This window comes from Falco cherrug, chromosome 7, assembly GCF_023634085.1.
Source record: "Falco cherrug isolate bFalChe1 chromosome 7, bFalChe1.pri, whole genome shotgun sequence".
Classification (NCBI taxonomy): Eukaryota; Metazoa; Chordata; class Aves; order Falconiformes; family Falconidae; genus Falco; species Falco cherrug.
Genome location: NC_073703.1, coordinates 533,224 through 549,791, shown reverse-complemented (window position 1 = coordinate 549,791; position 16,568 = coordinate 533,224). Strand labels below are relative to the sequence as shown.

At 48.1% G+C, this 16,568-nt stretch overlaps 1 protein-coding gene across 3 annotated transcripts in view; it reads left to right on the top strand.

Annotated features, from left to right (window-relative positions):
* Positions 1 to 16,568, top strand: part of TRIP4 (thyroid hormone receptor interactor 4) — a 51,120-nt gene that overhangs the window by 15,926 nt on the left and 18,626 nt on the right. For all 3 annotated transcript variants that reach the window (XR_008733396.1, XM_055717439.1, XM_055717438.1), the window contains exon 12: positions 13,033 to 13,135. Coding sequence is in view for 2 of the 3 variants with exons in the window: in XM_055717439.1 (XP_055573414.1) it covers positions 13,033 to 13,135 (103 nt within the window). In the remaining variant the exon portion in view is untranslated. The remainder of the gene's footprint in view (positions 1 to 13,032; positions 13,136 to 16,568) is intronic.

The following is a 16,568-nucleotide window of genomic DNA, read 5'->3' as shown; positions in this document are numbered from 1 at the left end:
CGGTAGCATCCACTAATATGCAGTTTGGTCTTAAATGGAGATACTCGCCCTTCTACCACTGCCTGTAACAGTGGTGGAAAAGTACGTCCTGGTCTCTTGCAAACTTTTCTCTTTAACAATTCCTCTTTTTTCTTCATGGGTATGTTCTTCAGGCATTGGTAAAGTGGCTGCAACTTTACAATAGCTTCTTGCAATCTGGAAATTGTGTTGTAGATAACTAGCTTTTAGTCTTCCCATAGAGGAGCCTCACAATTTGCTATGTTCTCTATAAATTCCTCCCAGTTTGCTGGCACTGCTTGGCCACAGAGGCACTAAAGGAAGGGTAGTGTATTCCAGGAGCACTCTTTCTCAGACCTATTGGCAAGAGACTTACCTCTGTTCTCAGTGCCATGGCACTTCTTTTATATTTCACTGGCTTTTTGCTGCTCCCATATTCCAAACTATTTATAATTCCCAACTTGTTGCCTTTTTACAGTGATTTTGTCCATTTTTCCCCCAGGATTGCTTTATGCAGTGTTCATTTCCCTAGCTTGTAAGATCGAATTCAGAGATCTGAGCATCTTTCTGAAGCTGTTTTATGAGGAAATGTAGGTTTTTGTGGACTGTCATGAGCAGCAAGTGCATCTAAAGGAAGCTGAGATTAATTTAATTGCAAATGCTAGCAAGATGAAGAAGTGTGCGCTGCCAGATCCGATATCTGTGTTGGATTTCGCTGGGAGTAGGAAATCCCTGTTGCTCATGCTGATGATTCAGTCCAGGTTCATCAGCAGCCAGCACCAAAGCCACTTGTCAGCAGTGTAATCCAGCCATTGCTCAGTGTACAAAGACTCCTTCTAGCTTCAGGGGGAGAGGGAAGGGAAGATGATGTGGTTTTGCCACTTACTGTGTGCAAAAAACATTGACTGTTCTCTAAAGATCTGCAATACGTTAGCAAGTGAGGTAGTGTGATACAGCAGCAGAGACCTCTTGGAGACTAAGCCACTGCAGAGCTCTTTTTGGGCTCTGTGCTTTGACCCTCTTCACCAACTTGTATTTGAAGCTTCTGCATTTTCCAGAAGAAATCATGTCACAAGTGCAGGACAAGCCACATTTGCAGATTACACCCACCACCCAAAGATGAAATGGTTCTCTGTCTTGCTTATTGTCTTTTGGTGGTGGTCCTGCCTTTTCCAGCAGCCATGGAAGATTGTTTTGACTCTTGTGACCATTTGTTCCTGTAGGCAAGGGAGACTCTTCCTGGTCTGTCCCTCCGCAGTCCTTTTGATGCTGTCACCCACTCCCTATTCAGTATCATCTGCAGATTTAATTCCGTTGCTATTTGCATCCTCTCTCAGGTTGCTAATGAAGATGTTAGTGGCACCCTGTTGGTATTTTTCTATCATTATCCTCATTTAACTTTTATATATATATATATATATATATATATAATTGTGCTCAATAAAAACAAGATCAAGTAGTGATGGTCCATTTTGTTGGATGCTGCACCAACAGACTTGGACCAAGTCCCTGCCCCAAGAGCTTGCGTTATCATTAGGGACTGGTTATTTATCTGCATTATAATCAGACATGTAAGTCTGGCCTTGCATAACCCCTTCAGAGGGGTCAGTCTTGCAGCTCTGCCCTACATAAAATATTTGAAACCCAACTGATGTTATTGAAGTGGTTTGCAGATCTTCAGGGCTGTGTGAGAAGTGATGGCAGTACAGGATCTTGTGTGCAGTAGCTGGTGAGGAGCAGAGGAAGAGCAGAGAAGAGATGTCCTTGTGATTAAAATCAGCATCACATCAGACGACATTGCCCTAATCCCAGCTGTGCTACTTCATGAACTAGTTAAATCCATTCCTCTGGGTCTCTTTTCCACATGGAAAATAAAGCAGTGCTTCCCTGGCAGATGTTATTTACACTGAACTTTACTGCTCAGAGCTGTGATCTTTGGACTGAAGCTGGCCTAGGAGCAGAAGTTATTGTCAGGTAGAAAAGTCCACCCCAGGTATAGAGTGTCACCTGCTTTGTTCACAGGGGACTGAAGGAAAAGCTGCTTTCTGAATTCAGCCCTGCTGCTCAGAGTGGGTGGTTGGTTGCTGCCAGGAGATCCCTCTGTGTGGCTCTTAAATCTCAGTATTTCCAGTTGAGCTTTGCGCATCTTGCACCTCCTCAGAGCGTGTTCTGGGCTCATTTCCTTCTCTTCATGGCAGCCACCCAAAAAGCCTTGGTTGAGACCAGAATGATTGCTTTGTTATGCATTTCGGCGCTAAAGGTGACCTGGAAACTTTTTTCCCCCTGTTGAGATCTGAGCGTTGACGGCGGCTTTTCCTTGCTCTGGGGCTGACGTCACCAACACCTTGAGCAGAGCAAGGAGCTGCCTTTCTTTTCCTGCATGAGGTGTCGGTGACTTCAGCAGTGCTCACTGGGGAAACATGGGATGGTGCAGGCAGGGCTTGGCAAGAGTCTAAAGTAAGCAGGGAAGTATTTACATTTATGCTGTTTTAATGTGCTCTGAAGTCCATGTTCATTTTGCTAATGACTTTGATCTGAGAGACTATTACTTTAACTGGAAAAAAGAACATTTCCGCTGCTGCTATTTTAGTAGTTGATAGGTGTGTTTGGACTTACTTTGAATGCAAGCATGCACACATGCCAATATCTAGATGTAGCTATTATCTCGGGCTGAAATATTGGATAATTATGTTTGACGGGAGTAAAGTGTTTATTTTTCATTTCTAGGTGATCACTTAATGTCCTAAATCTGCACAAGGGAGCATGTCTAAGCTATTTTTGTGCCATGAGATTGCAACTATCATTTAAATAGGCTCTATTTTTCCCTCTCAGGAAATTTGCATTTAATCTCTTGCCCTCCTCTTCCCCCCCCAGTGAAAATAACAGCAAAAAACCCAAAAGAGACTCAGGTGCCAAGCATACATAAAGGACTCGCTTCAAATTCTCAAATAGGAGTGAGGAAGAAGGGTAGAAAATTTCTATATTTAGACTCCAGAAGGTGCCTGTTTTATCTCCAAATAAAGGAACAATAGCCCCTTGGTAATAATTTCCTAAGAAAGAAGTTAATGAGAGGGAGAAACACAAACATATACTTTGATGTGTACTTCGAACAACAGTATAAATATGTAGAGAGTTTTTGTGAGGACCTTCTCCCTAAAGTATAGGTTTCCTAGTCTAGGCCTGGAGCAAGACAAATGCTTGTTTGTGCAGTGCTGTGGCTTTACTGGCACCTTTGCTCCCCCCCCCACCAGTGGGATATTTACCTTTTCATTCCTGAGGCTTACTTGCTGCACCTCAACCGATGAATGATTTTTAGCAGGGTTTTGAAGGCTAGATCAGATATGCTTCCTTCTGCAGCAATCTAGGTGGCTGTTAATGATTGCAGCTGATGAAAAGTCTTTGAACTTTACAGGTTCTTGAATTCTCCTTAGCTGAATTTGTCTTTTGCGTGTAGCCTGATGCCAGATCAAGTGGTACTAGACATTAGTCTGGCTTGCAGGGACCTACGGGTGATGCAGCTCTTTATTCGGTTTCTCACTGCATAAAGCCCCCTTGGTTCGTGGTTCTAGGAGCACAGCAGAGCAGGCATGCAGCTGGTTTGGATTATAGACGGTAAGAGTCTGGGGAGTTTTTCCTTATGTGAAGTGCTATGGTTTTCATCAGAGACTCTTCTAAGGCTCCAGCTGACTTACATAAGCCAGCAGGTTTACTGAGGCCACTGCTCAGTCTGTTAAGATGAAGGAGAGATTGTCACTTGATGATGATTAATTTAGGAATGCATTAACATGCCAAAGAAATCGAATGATAGAGGCTAGCTTGCCCTCTCCTCTGGTTTCCTAGACCCTGGGGAAAAAACCAAGCCAAGGCTGAAGCATATGACTTAATTAATGATGACTGTGGACTTAGCCTCTGCTACCATTTGAGCAAACCAGTCAGGGGTTCTTTTTCTCTTCTTTCAGATGTGGTCACTGATACTTGCTGCCGCCTTGGTGTTTGGGTTTTTATTTAATCTTGAAACTGAGGGTTAGGTGAAACTGACCTTGAGCTGCTGCTCAGGTGCCTCATACCCTCTCTGTCCAGTTGTAGCTCCACCAGGTTGAGCCTTGACCACCCTTTAGGTGGTGACCCCAAATGACGGGGGAGCTGGAAGCTATAAAATACAACCACTGCGGTAAATGTATGAATGCTGAAGGACTGTGCTTGCTTAAGCTTTCATCAGCATGTCATCGATTTCATAACCCCGAACAGACCGGTCGCTCAGATGCATATCCTGGCTCTGCCACGCGTTGGGCTGTGAGAAAACCCATCACGCTGGTGGGATTGAATCAACAGCTGGAAGCAGCCAACAGCGTCATGCCTCCTTGGGGAGTAGCAGCAAGGGTCTGTGTGGGGGGTGGTGGCTGCTGAAGTAAACCAGGGCAGGCATGCAGATGCCTTATCTGCACAAGGCTGGGTTCAACAGAGTTAGGTTTTTTCCAAAGTTCAGTTGATCTCCGTCACCTGCTGTGCTCGGCTGTGCTATTTTACCCCTTTGCTTTGCAAGTCTTGGTCTATGAAAGGACTTTATGAAGCTGATTGAAGCTGTCTGACTGTATCTGGCAGGGTGCAGGCACTGTGAGCTGCTTGAACTAGAAGCAGGTGCCCTGGTTTCCCCTGGTCTCCTCCTCCCCATTGCCTCTTCCCTCCTTGCCAGGGCTTGTCGGACAGCGTGGGCAGTGGGGCTGCTTTGCAGCAGAGGTTAGGCTTGCCTCTGCTGTCCCTTGGTACAGCAGAATGAAAACTGCTTTTTCAGCTGAGCCTAGTACACTACTGAGCATTTTTCCAAGTCCACCCAGTTTCCCCCCGACAGTTGTCAGGCATTCTATAAATGTCTCAAGCCCTTCTCGCCCTGCTTCCAGGGTTTACCATGGGCAAGTGTTTTCTCAGGCTGGGATTTGAGCCGCAGAAGGGTGTTGGTGGCTGTAAGTCCTGTGATGCCAGTTCAGGAAGAGCAGGGGGGGTGCAGTGTGCCTAGTGTTTGCTGGCATCACTGAGTCCTCTGGGTCTCTCTGCAGACTCGAGCCCTGGGAGAATGCTGAGCGTTTTAAAAACTGAGTACACTAGCACAAGTTTGAATATTAAATCTACATTTCAAAGTCCTGTTATTACTTACTACATTTTTATTGCTTCCCCTGCCCTTTGAATCCAAGTACAGTTTGTGGTGTAGGAACACGATGAGAGCTGGGCTCAAGGCTGGGATGTGGAGAATACCCACCAGATGGATCTGACTGGCTGGGGGAAGGATCCTGTGGCGATCCCAGCCTGCTGTGTCTGGATCTGATTGTGTACCAGCTAAGCATGCAAGGGGCAGAGCAGGCAAGGACTGACAGGCATCATGTGGGAAGAAGGGGAAAGGAAGGCAGGCTAGCAAAATTCCTTGTGCATCCTCTCAAAGGGAGCCTATGCCAGCACATGATCTGCCAGCAGCAGATGTAAGCTCTCAAAAACAGCAGGGAGGATGTTGACTGCAACAATGCATCAAGGCTGCGGTTTGTAACCTCAATAGTAAGGCAGTTAACTTTTTTTTTTTTAACAAAGACATTTTGATTGCCAAATCCATAACCATTAGCAGCTGTGGTTTCGAGCTGTTCCTTCCTCACCCGTTGCAGTCTAGACCTGACAGGCTTTCAAACAAAAGTTTGGCTGCCGGCTTTTGTTTGTGTTTCTTTGTGATCCTGCTTTTATTCTTTTTGCCTGTTCTGTTGATTCGGATTGAATGTTGATGCATATTGCTTTTCTAACTCACCAACTCAGCCTCTGTGGAGTGGTTTCTCTGCATCCATGTGGTCTTCTGGGGCCGAGGGCAGCATGTAGAGTTTCTCGGGTGCATGTTCACATGTTTCTGCCTCAGGCTAGAAAATTTGGCATTTCTAGAAAGTTGAATCTGCTTTGGGATTTCTGTTTAGGAAAAAGTTATGTTTCTCACGGGCAAAAGGCTGACTGGCCTGTGCTAAGGCAGAGGGAACGGGTCCTTAAAAGATGATGCTTGAAAGCATGCTTGAATTTGAAAGTGTGATGGAAGACCATGTCATGAGGGGAGATCAAATGTTGAAGTGAGGCACTTGGTGCTCTGCAGGCTCTTCACAAAACTGGGGGTCTGAATCAGGAGAAGGTGACACACAACAGCAGCAAACCTGGATTTCCTGGCTCAGGTGATGGCTTCTGTTGCCAGTTGGGTGTCACCTTTGGTTTGAATGTGCTCTGGAGCACTTCAGGGTGAAGGTCGAGTTGGAAAAATTGGCTAGATAATCCCCAAAAGTGGATGTACTTGTAAACAGGCGATGTAGACTACCACTGTTAGAACAACAGATGGGGAAACGATACTTCAACACCACTCTCCTTGGAAAAGCAACAAGGACGGATGTGGCTTAGGCGCAGTGGTTCCTGAAGGCTGCTCCTGCAGACTGTGAGAGGAATAGAACTTTTTTTTTTTTTCCTTTTGATATGAAGTAACTCCTACCTGCAGATGGACCACAGAGCCAGTAACTGAGCTCCAAGCACTGGATCAATTTTGGCTGTAGCTATACCCCAGCAGGTCTGTGGGGTAGCTGCGGGCAGGAACCAGGGTTACTACTGGTGGTGCCGGAACTGGAATCAGGGAGCTTGCCCGATTCCCACAACCGGATAATCATCATCTTTCTAATTTTTGATGGCTCCATTTTTCCTGTTTCCCTGTATCTGTGTTACTGGCATTGCTGCAAATGCCCCTCTTTGGCTGTGGCACCCCTGTTGCTCACCAGAAACTCTTGACTTTCTTTTCCCTTTTGCAAACCACTAAAGAAACATTTTCTAGCTGGATGGTGAGCAATTTCCCTCCGGAGAGGAGGAGAAAATGGCTGTTTAGTAGTTAATTACCTGTTATGTTGGTCTGACAGCTATGAAGCTTATGAGGCATGAAAGAAGAGTGGATCAGCCTTTCCCACAAATCACTGAGAAAACGGGGTGAAGGAAGTTGTGCCTGGCTCCCAGGGGGATGCCTCTCATCCCACTCCTCTCCTTTGCACATGGCCCTGGGGCTTCTCGTAACGCCTGGGGAAGAGCCTAGTGCATGTTTTTGCCTGCTGGAGAAAGCTGATTTATTGCCACTGCTTGTTACAGCAGCCCTGCTCTTTCAGAGGGGACAGTCTCTGCCAAGATTATTTTTTTTTCCCTTTGAATGCATTTTACGGTGAGCTCTCTTGCCAACACATGGGCTCTGCTTGCTTTTATTCTTTCCAGACAGCATTGCTTTCCAGTGCTGCCTCTTTTATTTCGAAGGTCTTGGAGAGCAGTGGGGAAGTGAAGGCTGGAGCTGGTGTCCTGGCCCAGTGCTGCCTGGCAGTGAGCTGTATTTCCCCTGTTGTTCACCGAGGAGACATGCCAGGAAAATGATTCAACCCTTTCCATTATTAACCTTGCAGAACATCTCTACCACCTCCTTGCCATTCGGTGCCCATGCCCCAAGGCCACCGCCCTGGCAGCTCTAAGATGGAGAGGATGGTGGTGACCCAACAGAGGACTACAGGTTCCAGCGTGCAATTCTCTGCCACACTCTGGCTAACCGAGATGCGCACTGGGGCTGTGCACTCGCACGCTCAATGGGCAAGAAGAGCAGAGGAGAGCTCAGGCTGCATTGCAGGGCTCTGTAGGCCAGCATGTATAAAACGCCGGGGCCATTCCCAGCCGGTGTTAGCATTTGGTCTCTTGCACTGCATTTACTTGTCTCCTTTTGTGTCTGGAGACCTTAATGAGAGCAAAAGATGCTCTTGAAAGGTCGTTAACGAAGCTGCTGGGGAGTGTTTTGGCTTTGTGCTGCGTGGAGCTGCTGCTCCCTTGCATGTGGTGCCTTTGTTCCTTCCTTGGATGCACCAGAGCAGAGCTCATCTTGTTAGTGATGGTTTGGCTCCCTCCCGGCATGTTTTGCTTCGGCTCTTTCAGTTCCCCTGCCTTTGGTTCATGTCAACATGGCTTATTGGGGAGGGGTGAAGAAATCAAGGGGCTCAGGACAGCCCTTCTCTGTGGGTTTTTTTTTTTTTTCTACTGCTGTGACAGAATTGGGACAAGCTAAGGGTCCCGAGCTCTGCATTGTTACCAGCAATGCTGGGCAAGCCTGCATGGCCCCTGCATCCTGCTGCAGGCTTTACCCAAATCAGAAAACAAAAATACTTACTTTAACAGATTTGGAGTGGGGGGAATTAGCAGGACTTTTTGTTTTTCTCAAGTGTCAGAGAAGGTGAGTTTGTGTCTCTGTTGGCTCCAAGCTGGCTTGTCCCCTCCTTTGCTCTTTTGCTGTGTGCTGTGGAGTGGGGAGACTGACAGCCCTGCTGCTATTTCTGGTGGTGATGAGCTGGTGATGGGAGATGAGGGATAGTGAAAACAAAGTGTAGGGAACATTCATTAGCAATTATCCCTGCTTGCAGCTTGCTTGGGGTGGCTGTTGGGGACATCTGATAGCCACTTAATATATGTTCAAAGCGCTAGCTCCAGAGCCAGGATGAATGTGAGGGTGGGTCTGATGGCCAGTTTTTGGAGGAGCTCAGTGCTCAGCTCCCTTTTCCAGCTTGTACTCAGATGCTACATTTAACCTCGAGCTCTTTCTGTGTGTTAAGCTGCCTTCCCCCCCGCCTCCCCCCGCTAATCTCTTCACAGCTAGGGTCTTACAAACCTGTTAGCAGCAAACTGAAGCCCAACCAGTGTGGTCGCAGAGATGGGTCGAGCAGGGAGGGTGGTGGTTGCGTGGATGCCAATGTATGGAGAGTATACGTGGGGTTTTTGACTGTGTGAAGCAGTGGGCTGGAGCAGCAGTTGGTAAGCTGTGCCTGCTGTTCGCAGCCCACGGAGCCCACCGTCCTCCAAACTGTCTAGTTGCAAGCCTGCTACAAGGTGGCAGAAGGTCTGAAAGGAGGCTGAATCATTCTTTTTTTTTTTTTTACACCATAGTTATATTGCATAAGCCCTCTCCTTCAAGCTTTCCTGCTCCTCTGCAGGATTGGAGGAGGGTGGGTTTTCTTCTTCAGGGACAACCTGGCCTCTGGACTATATTTGCTGTAGAAAGCCTTTTTAACCATCTTCTCCTAAATGCTAACTTGCTTCCTAGTAGAGGCAGTGTCAAAGCCTGGAGTACTGGCACCTGTCTTATTTACACCCTCAAGATTATAATGATGAGTGCCATTGAAATTAAGAAGGAACATCTCCCATCAGACTCCTGGCTGGTTTTGATTCTTGGTCTCCAGTAGAGAGGGAGAGTGTTTCTCTCCAAGATGACCTTTTATTTAAAAAACTGCTGTTGCAGATCCTCTTTACTGGGGATATGCTCTGCCTTCTCTCTCTGGCTCAGTAGATGTGGCTTTTGGACTTTTACTACAAGTCTCAGACAGTGGTTGCTGTCTTGTGGGGTGTAGCAGTTGGGAGTAAGTTTGTTCTCCCTCTGCTAAACTTACCACGTTGCAAATTGTAGAGTGATTTGACTGATGTCTTACAGCAGCGACATTGAGAAATTAGGTTTTTTACTTGTTAGACACTTGGGCAGCTTTGGAAAATGTAATGGGGACAAGAACGTGTTTGGTGTTTTGGTGGCAGCGTCTCTGCTGAGACCAGAAGCCAGCTGAGTAGCTGCCAATAGGAGAGGCACCTTTGGCACGGGGCAGGTAGGTACCGATGTCCTAGCTAAGCTGCAGAAAGAGCCACAGAGGTGGAGGAGTGCTGCCATTCAGATGCTGTCTGTCTTGGTCTTGTTACGACCAGAGCAGATAGCGTAGATAGAGTTGGTGGTGGCTAAGGTGATGTTGCTCATGGTGGTCATGCATGACATTAAGAGCAAGCACTGTTTAAGGGACTAAATAACAACGAATTTTGGGAAGGAAATACTGACAGCTCCAGTGACCTCTAGGGAATGAGGTCCATGGAGGTGGTTTCTAAACGTGAAATATTGGCAGCTAGTTATAGGTGTGCTGGGGAGAGGCTGTGGTCGTGGTCCTCATGATGTGTGGCAAAATCATATCTGGCTGTTTCTCTATTCAGTTTGCAGGCAGTGGTTTCAAGGGTGCAGCAGGCACATCTAATTTTTTGCTGCTCTCCAAGAGGAGTCTCTGTTCCTACCAGCCCCTGGCCACACACTCCTGCTGTTCACCTGCTTCGCTGGACCCTTCTTTGAGCAGTTTGGTCCATTAACCTGGCAGAAAACTGACTTTACCCAAAAACTCCCTAAATTTCTGCAGGTGAATGAGGAGAATTAACTTGTGGCAGGGACTGGGGGAAGAGGGGAGCCTGGACATTAGATTGGCTCAGCATCTTGTGGGAGCTCAGTCTCATCTCTCCACCTGGGAGCATCTTGTCTCTAGGCAGAGGAAAGGGTTACAGCTTTTTCTCACCTCTGGCAGGCAGGAATATTCTGCTTTTGTTGTTTACCAGGATGGGATAAGATGTTTCCCTACAATAGGAAGCCTTAAATGTAGCAGCTTGATAAGAGGCTCCTTCCCTGCCTCCCAGGAGTGAGATGCCAGAGGAAGGACCAAGGCTTTTAAAATGCAAGACGTGAACAGATTTGGCACACATACAGAAATGTACCCTGTTAGCAAAGATAAAAGGCTGCAGTGTGGAAGTGTAAACCCAAGTCACAGCTGTGGCATCCGCCTCAGCCTTGGGATTGGATTGAGCTGGAAGCTTTTGGAGCTGAAGGTTTGATCCTGGTTTTGGATGAAAGCTGTCAGTAGAGAAACCAACCTCACTGTTGCTTTTACTGCTGATGCCAGGGTGCCTGTTAAGGGAATGTTCCTTGTGTGTGGGATTGTAAGGTGTGTGTGTGGGGGGGACATGGTGATGTCCAGGTCCACCTAGGAGATGGTGTCTGAGGAGATACAGGAAGCAGCTGTACTCCAGGCAGCAAGACCTCTATGGCACACTGGTTCCAGACACACAACCTGGTTGAAGAAGCCACTGGTTGAACCGTATGTAGTAGAGTGGGGATGGACTATCTCTGCGACCAGATTTGGATGGTGACTTACACCCCCTGCTTTATGGTGTGACCTTCAGAGGCTGTGCTGTTGTGGGAGCTGCAGAGTAGGTCAGGTCCTCTGGCTGCAGAGCGGCCACTAGTCACCCGCGTGATGCTGAGAGCAATAAAGCAGTGCCAGCATTTTGCACTTACCAGGCATTGGTGGGGGATATTCACGTTGGCTCTTTCTAACCTTCCAAGATCCTCCTTCCCTGCAAATGGGAAATGAAAATCCTTGGCATTGGCATGGAGCAGTGGAAGCAAGTCAAGTAACATGGCTCAGCCAAAAAAAAAAAAAGAGGAAGAAACCTGTCCAACCCCAGATTGGTACAGCAGGGTGTCCGCGTGCAATGCAGATCAGTGTGGCTCTTTCTCCTCCAGCGCGGGTGTTGTACAGAGCAGCTAAGTGCACGTACATCTCTCTCTTGCTCGGTGAACAGCTCTTACACGTTGTTGTAAAATGAGAGGGGCTGGAAATGCTTTCTCCGGTTGATCCAATCCTAGTGTCAGGCTTCTGTAAATCTCCCCTAACTGCTGGCAATGCTGCCAAACCCCGCTACAGCACAGGGAGGGTGGGTTGCTCCCTGCTTCCCTCTCCATGCCCAGCTGTTCCAGGGCAAAACCAAACTCATCTTGGCAGGTCAGTAAGAGCTTTTCAAACACTCAGCCTAGGAGTCATTTGTTAGTAACAAATGGGGGATTTGCCAGGACACGCTGCTCCATCTGGTCTGGCATCCTGTCCCCTACAGCAGCCTTGACAGATCTGCTTGAGAAAGGCAGGGGAGAAAAGGAAAAAAAAAGAAAAAAAAAAGGCAGCAGTTTTTCCCATGGAAGAAAAAAACCCACTTTGGCAGTCTGTTTGAACAGGGTTTCCTGGGCTGGAGCACCTTCATGGCATGCTGTCACCTCTGACCCTGTCAGCACAGCATTGTAGCTAATGGAGAATCTGAAGTGATGGTTGGCATATGCATTTTTTTATTACTGTCTTGCATTTCACTTCTAAACACCAGTGAGGCTGAGCTGCATCCAGAGGACCTTGGTGCACTTCCCTCATTGAGTGTTTTTTTTCTCTCCTTTTTCTCCCCATGGTTAATGAGAGAAACAATCTGTTTATTCTCTCCCTATTAAAATTCCCCTGTGTCTTCATCACAGTGAAATCTCTCTGTAGACTCCATGTTTGGAGACAGCCTTGTGTGGAGATGGCTGGCTTCTCCAAGCCATCAGCTTGGTGTGTTGCAAGCATTTTTCTGTTGCTTGCCCTTTACATTCAGAGGAATCTCAAGGGCTGTGTCCCCCACAGCAGGATGGTGCCCATTCTCCAAATATCAAAGCCCTTGTGTTTGGACTGAGCTTTGTGGGGAAGAGGTGGGGTATCTGTAGTAGAAGTACCTGTAGCTGGGACAGCTGCTTCAACAGAAGAGGTGGCCACCCTTTGCTGGCCATCATTTTGTTGGATTTGCCAAGCTGTTTCGGTTGAGGTGCTGGTGTGCTGCCCGTGACTGGCAGGGGTTTAGTGGGGGTACCTACATCCCTGGTCAGCTGAATCTGGGAATGCGTTGGACTGAAAATTGGTCTCATGCTTGTCCCAGCACAAAGCAAGGCAAGCTTGGCAGGATCCCCAGCCGCCTCTCTGTTGATGCCTCATGCTTTAGATCAGCTTAAGGCAAGTGTGAAACCACACCTTTTAGGCAGTGAAACACAGGTCGGTGCTAAAGGGGGCTGAGAAGGATTAAGGAGCACACAGGGAAGCAGCTTGGTGAGCAGATTCGAAAAGGGAGCAAGCTCTAGCAGAGGCATGATGAGAAGAGACTTAGAGGGGGGCTCACTGATTGAGATCCAAAGCTGCAATGGGTGTTTGGTTTTTTTTTCATTGAAAGTTCTTGAACTGGTTTAGTCTGAGCTGCTACAGCCTAGATATAACCCATCTCTTAAATAATGATTTCTCTGCTCCTGATTGTCGAGCTCTTTCCAAACCCATGGCAGTTTGCCTGACTCTGTTTTCTGTGTGTCTCTGTGTTCTGCAGTATCCGGATCTGAGCCAGGAGTCTGGGTCTCCATTTGTCTTTATCTGCACTAATCCCCAGGAGATGGTTGTGAAGTTTCCCATCAAAGGAAAACCCAAAATCTGTAAGTAGTAAAGTTTCCACAGATGCCCCCCTTGGCCTTTCATGCCTGCTCTCATCACCATCTCTGCTTGCCTTTGCCATATGAGTTCGCAACCTTTGCCCTGTGCTCTTTGATCTGTAGGTGTTTGTTTAATGACTTGAATACATCTGTAATATTTTTTTTTGTCTTTGGTTCCCCTTTCCCCAGATGTTGCTTCCTTCTAAATACATGCCTCTTCCTGCCTCTCCAAACACTCAGGAGTCAAAGAGCGCTTGTGTCTGCAGCTGATCCGCTTCTGGCATCAGCCTGAGTCAGGATACGAGCCAGTGCGGCGATGCTCAGGCAGACCCATGCTAGCTCCTTGTCTGTGTTCAAAATTACCCTTTTGCCTGTGAGGATGGTGAGGACTTGAAGCAGCAAGAGCTGCAGGGCCAGATGGATGTTCTTCATCCGTAGGCCAGCATGATGGGGTGTCCTGGCAGAGTTGCAGGGAAGCACCGCAGCATCTGTCCGTGCTCCGCTTGCCAGTGTTGTTAGTCCCTTTTATGAGCCCACCAGCCCCTCTGCAGGCTGCCAGTTATTCCTACCCGCTGCTGTAAAAAGGATGGAGGAGGGATGCAGCAGCTGGGGAGCCTGCAGTAGCTTCCATCCTTATTAGCAGCCTCCCCACCACACAGCCTGGAGAAGGCACTGTACACGCTTTCAGGGGATGTGAAAAATTAATTTGATGGGCTAAAAGCAGCATAAGCAAAAATAGTCTTGGCTGTTTGTTTAGCAGAGCTGATGACTGGGTTTTCTTTCTCATTTGCAGTGTGGTTCTCTAGGAGTAGTTATCTAGTAGCAGAGGGGTGGCAGTATTTCTCAGTACCAGTTAGGTAAGGGCTTTTGAAGCACAGTGTAGGATTTTTTTTCTGTTGTTTTTGAGAGCTTTTTTTTTCCCATCTGTGCTCGGAGAAGCACCATTCTCCCACGGCTTCAGTCTCTTCCTGGGTATTGGGGGTATTCATGCCCTGCTGGGGTACTGAGAAGGCAAAACGATTTGGTTTCTTCACAGCCTTTGTAGCAACAACTGGGAGGTGTGTTCAGCCAATGGTGACAAACGGTGCTTGGTGAGCTGCAGCACTTGGATCTTGCTAGTGGCACTGTCCTCCTGCAGGGACAGGTCTTTCCCGGTGTGCCAGTGAGCAGGCAGGGCTGCACCGAGTTATTTAGGATGCAAACATCTTTTTGCGGTAGAACAGCCTCATTGCTGTGGCGTGCTGGAGCAGCTGCTGTGGGGTTTTTTCCTCTTTTTTTTTTTTCCCCTTGTTTTAACCTCTCCTTGCTCTTGTACAGGTGCTCTCATGCCCCTTCACTGCCACATCTGCCTGCATTCAGCCGGTGGTGGCTAAGGGGAAGCTGCTGTGTGGTGTGAGCACAGGGCAGCCGGCTTCTGCTTGTCTGCCTCACTGGGTGCAGGTGCTGCCAGTCCCCTCCCCATCTGTCACATTGTCTGCTTTGTGTTGTGACACTTTCCTGCTTGGAGAAGGATCAGTCTAACAGCCTGGAAGGAAGCTGGCTGTGCTGGCGGCTGGCTGTGCTGCCTGCTCCTGCTGCTGGCCTTGCCTTTCCTGCCCTCCATCCCGACAGGAGCTGTCATGAGAGCAGCGGCAGGGGAGACTGTGGAGTTGCATATTCACCTCCCGGAGGGGACATCGTCTGTCTGGGTGATATTTGTGACAGCCTTGGGAAGGAGCAGGGAAGCCTTTGACCTTTCATTGGAGTAAGGCGCTGTTTTAATAGGAGCTGGCATTACATCTGAGGCAGTCAAAAGCTTAATTCTCCAAGCTGGAAGCAGAGCAGGGGGAAGGTGCTGGCTCATGTCCCCACCTGAGCTCACCGGCTGCCCCGGTCTTCTTGAAGCCTGGCTCAAACCATGACAAAATGCCAGTTTGTCTTGTTGGGAAGCCAAGCCATAGTGGTTTTCCTTGCCAGATAACAGCATGGACCTTGCCACAGTGACATCCGAATGCTTCTCTGTTGCAAGTTAGCTGTTTCTAGCAGCATGGGGAGGGGAAAAAAAGAAGTAACATAGCTCAATTTTTGCTGCCAGGGTTATTGTTTGTGTGGAAGGGATGAGTACTGTGTTTGTGTTGCATCTGGGAGCATGGCTTTCCCCAGACACATTCCTGCTTAGTTTTAGCACTTGAGGACAAAGCTTCCTGGCAGTTCTCAGGGGTGATTTCCTTGAATCCAGGCAAAGCTTCCCTGAAGCCTCCCTCAAGCATCGCTCAGAAGCCACTCTTCAACAGCCGACGGCTGGAAGAGTGTAAAGGAGAGGGTGAAGGGACACGTCACAGTGTGAAATGAGAGTCCTTAAATCATTGAGTGGAAAAAGAAGGGGACCCTGGGGCTGTTGCCTTATTTTTAGCCTTTTCCTAAAGGTTACCTGTGTGGTGTTTTATGTTTGCCAGCTGGCAGAGCAGAGGAGCCTTCTGATCACTTTTGGGGTCCAGGAGGAGCAGGCAGGCATGGTAAATATGAAGCTTCTAGCCCTGGAGATGACACAGTGTTGGTGATGGGGGACCAGAGCATGGAGCAAAGCGTGAACTTGCTGCCTTTCTCCTGCCAAAAACCCCACAGCTTGGTGACACAGTGGTCTGACACACTGCTTCCAGACAGTCTGGCTGTCCTGGCTCAGCCACGCAGGGTGCCCATTGCTGTTTCCAGCCACTGCAAGGAGGGGGCTTCTTCCCCACCCTTAGGCAGGTAGGAGAAGTCTTCTCCCACAGAGGGTGGCAGAGGGGATGTTGGATCTCCTCCACCTCCTAACTACGGCACAGGACAAGAACGCTGTCTGAAAACAGATGCTCCCATTAATGCCCTATTTTGCCCTTTTGCTTGGCCTCAGTTTTAGTTTTCTCATTTGTGATGGTGGAGAAATTTTGCAGACAGCATTTTGTGTCCCATGGGCTGCGGGCTGGTGTTTCTGCTCCTAATTTCAGCCTGACCGTAGCTGTGTTTCAGTTTAGGGATATATGGCATGGTGACTTGCAAACTGTTGCTCATGTCTTTTTTTCACACGTGTTATGGTTTTGGTGCATTGAACTTACTTCCTTCTCAGGCTCAGACAGGAGGAAGGCTGGCCCAAAACCCAAGCTGAAGGAGGAAGACTGGTTTCAGGGAGGCTGTTTTGTCCTGGTGGGACATCCTGAGCAAAGCTGTTTTGTAACCTACCTCTGCTGGGAAAAGTATTGTCAGGCTCTTCGTTGGGCTGAAATCGAGAAGTTTTCTTGGTTTGAAGGGAAGGTGATGGTCTCTGGCTGGTTTGGAGCCATTTTCTCTGGACAAGCACCTGCTTCTCATGGCACATGAGCATTTACTGGCAGTTTTTGGAGCAGTGGCCAAAGTGGGACTGGTTTGGAGCCTAGTGGTTCTTGTCTCCACCAGGGATTAGGTCTACTGTGTGCTGTAG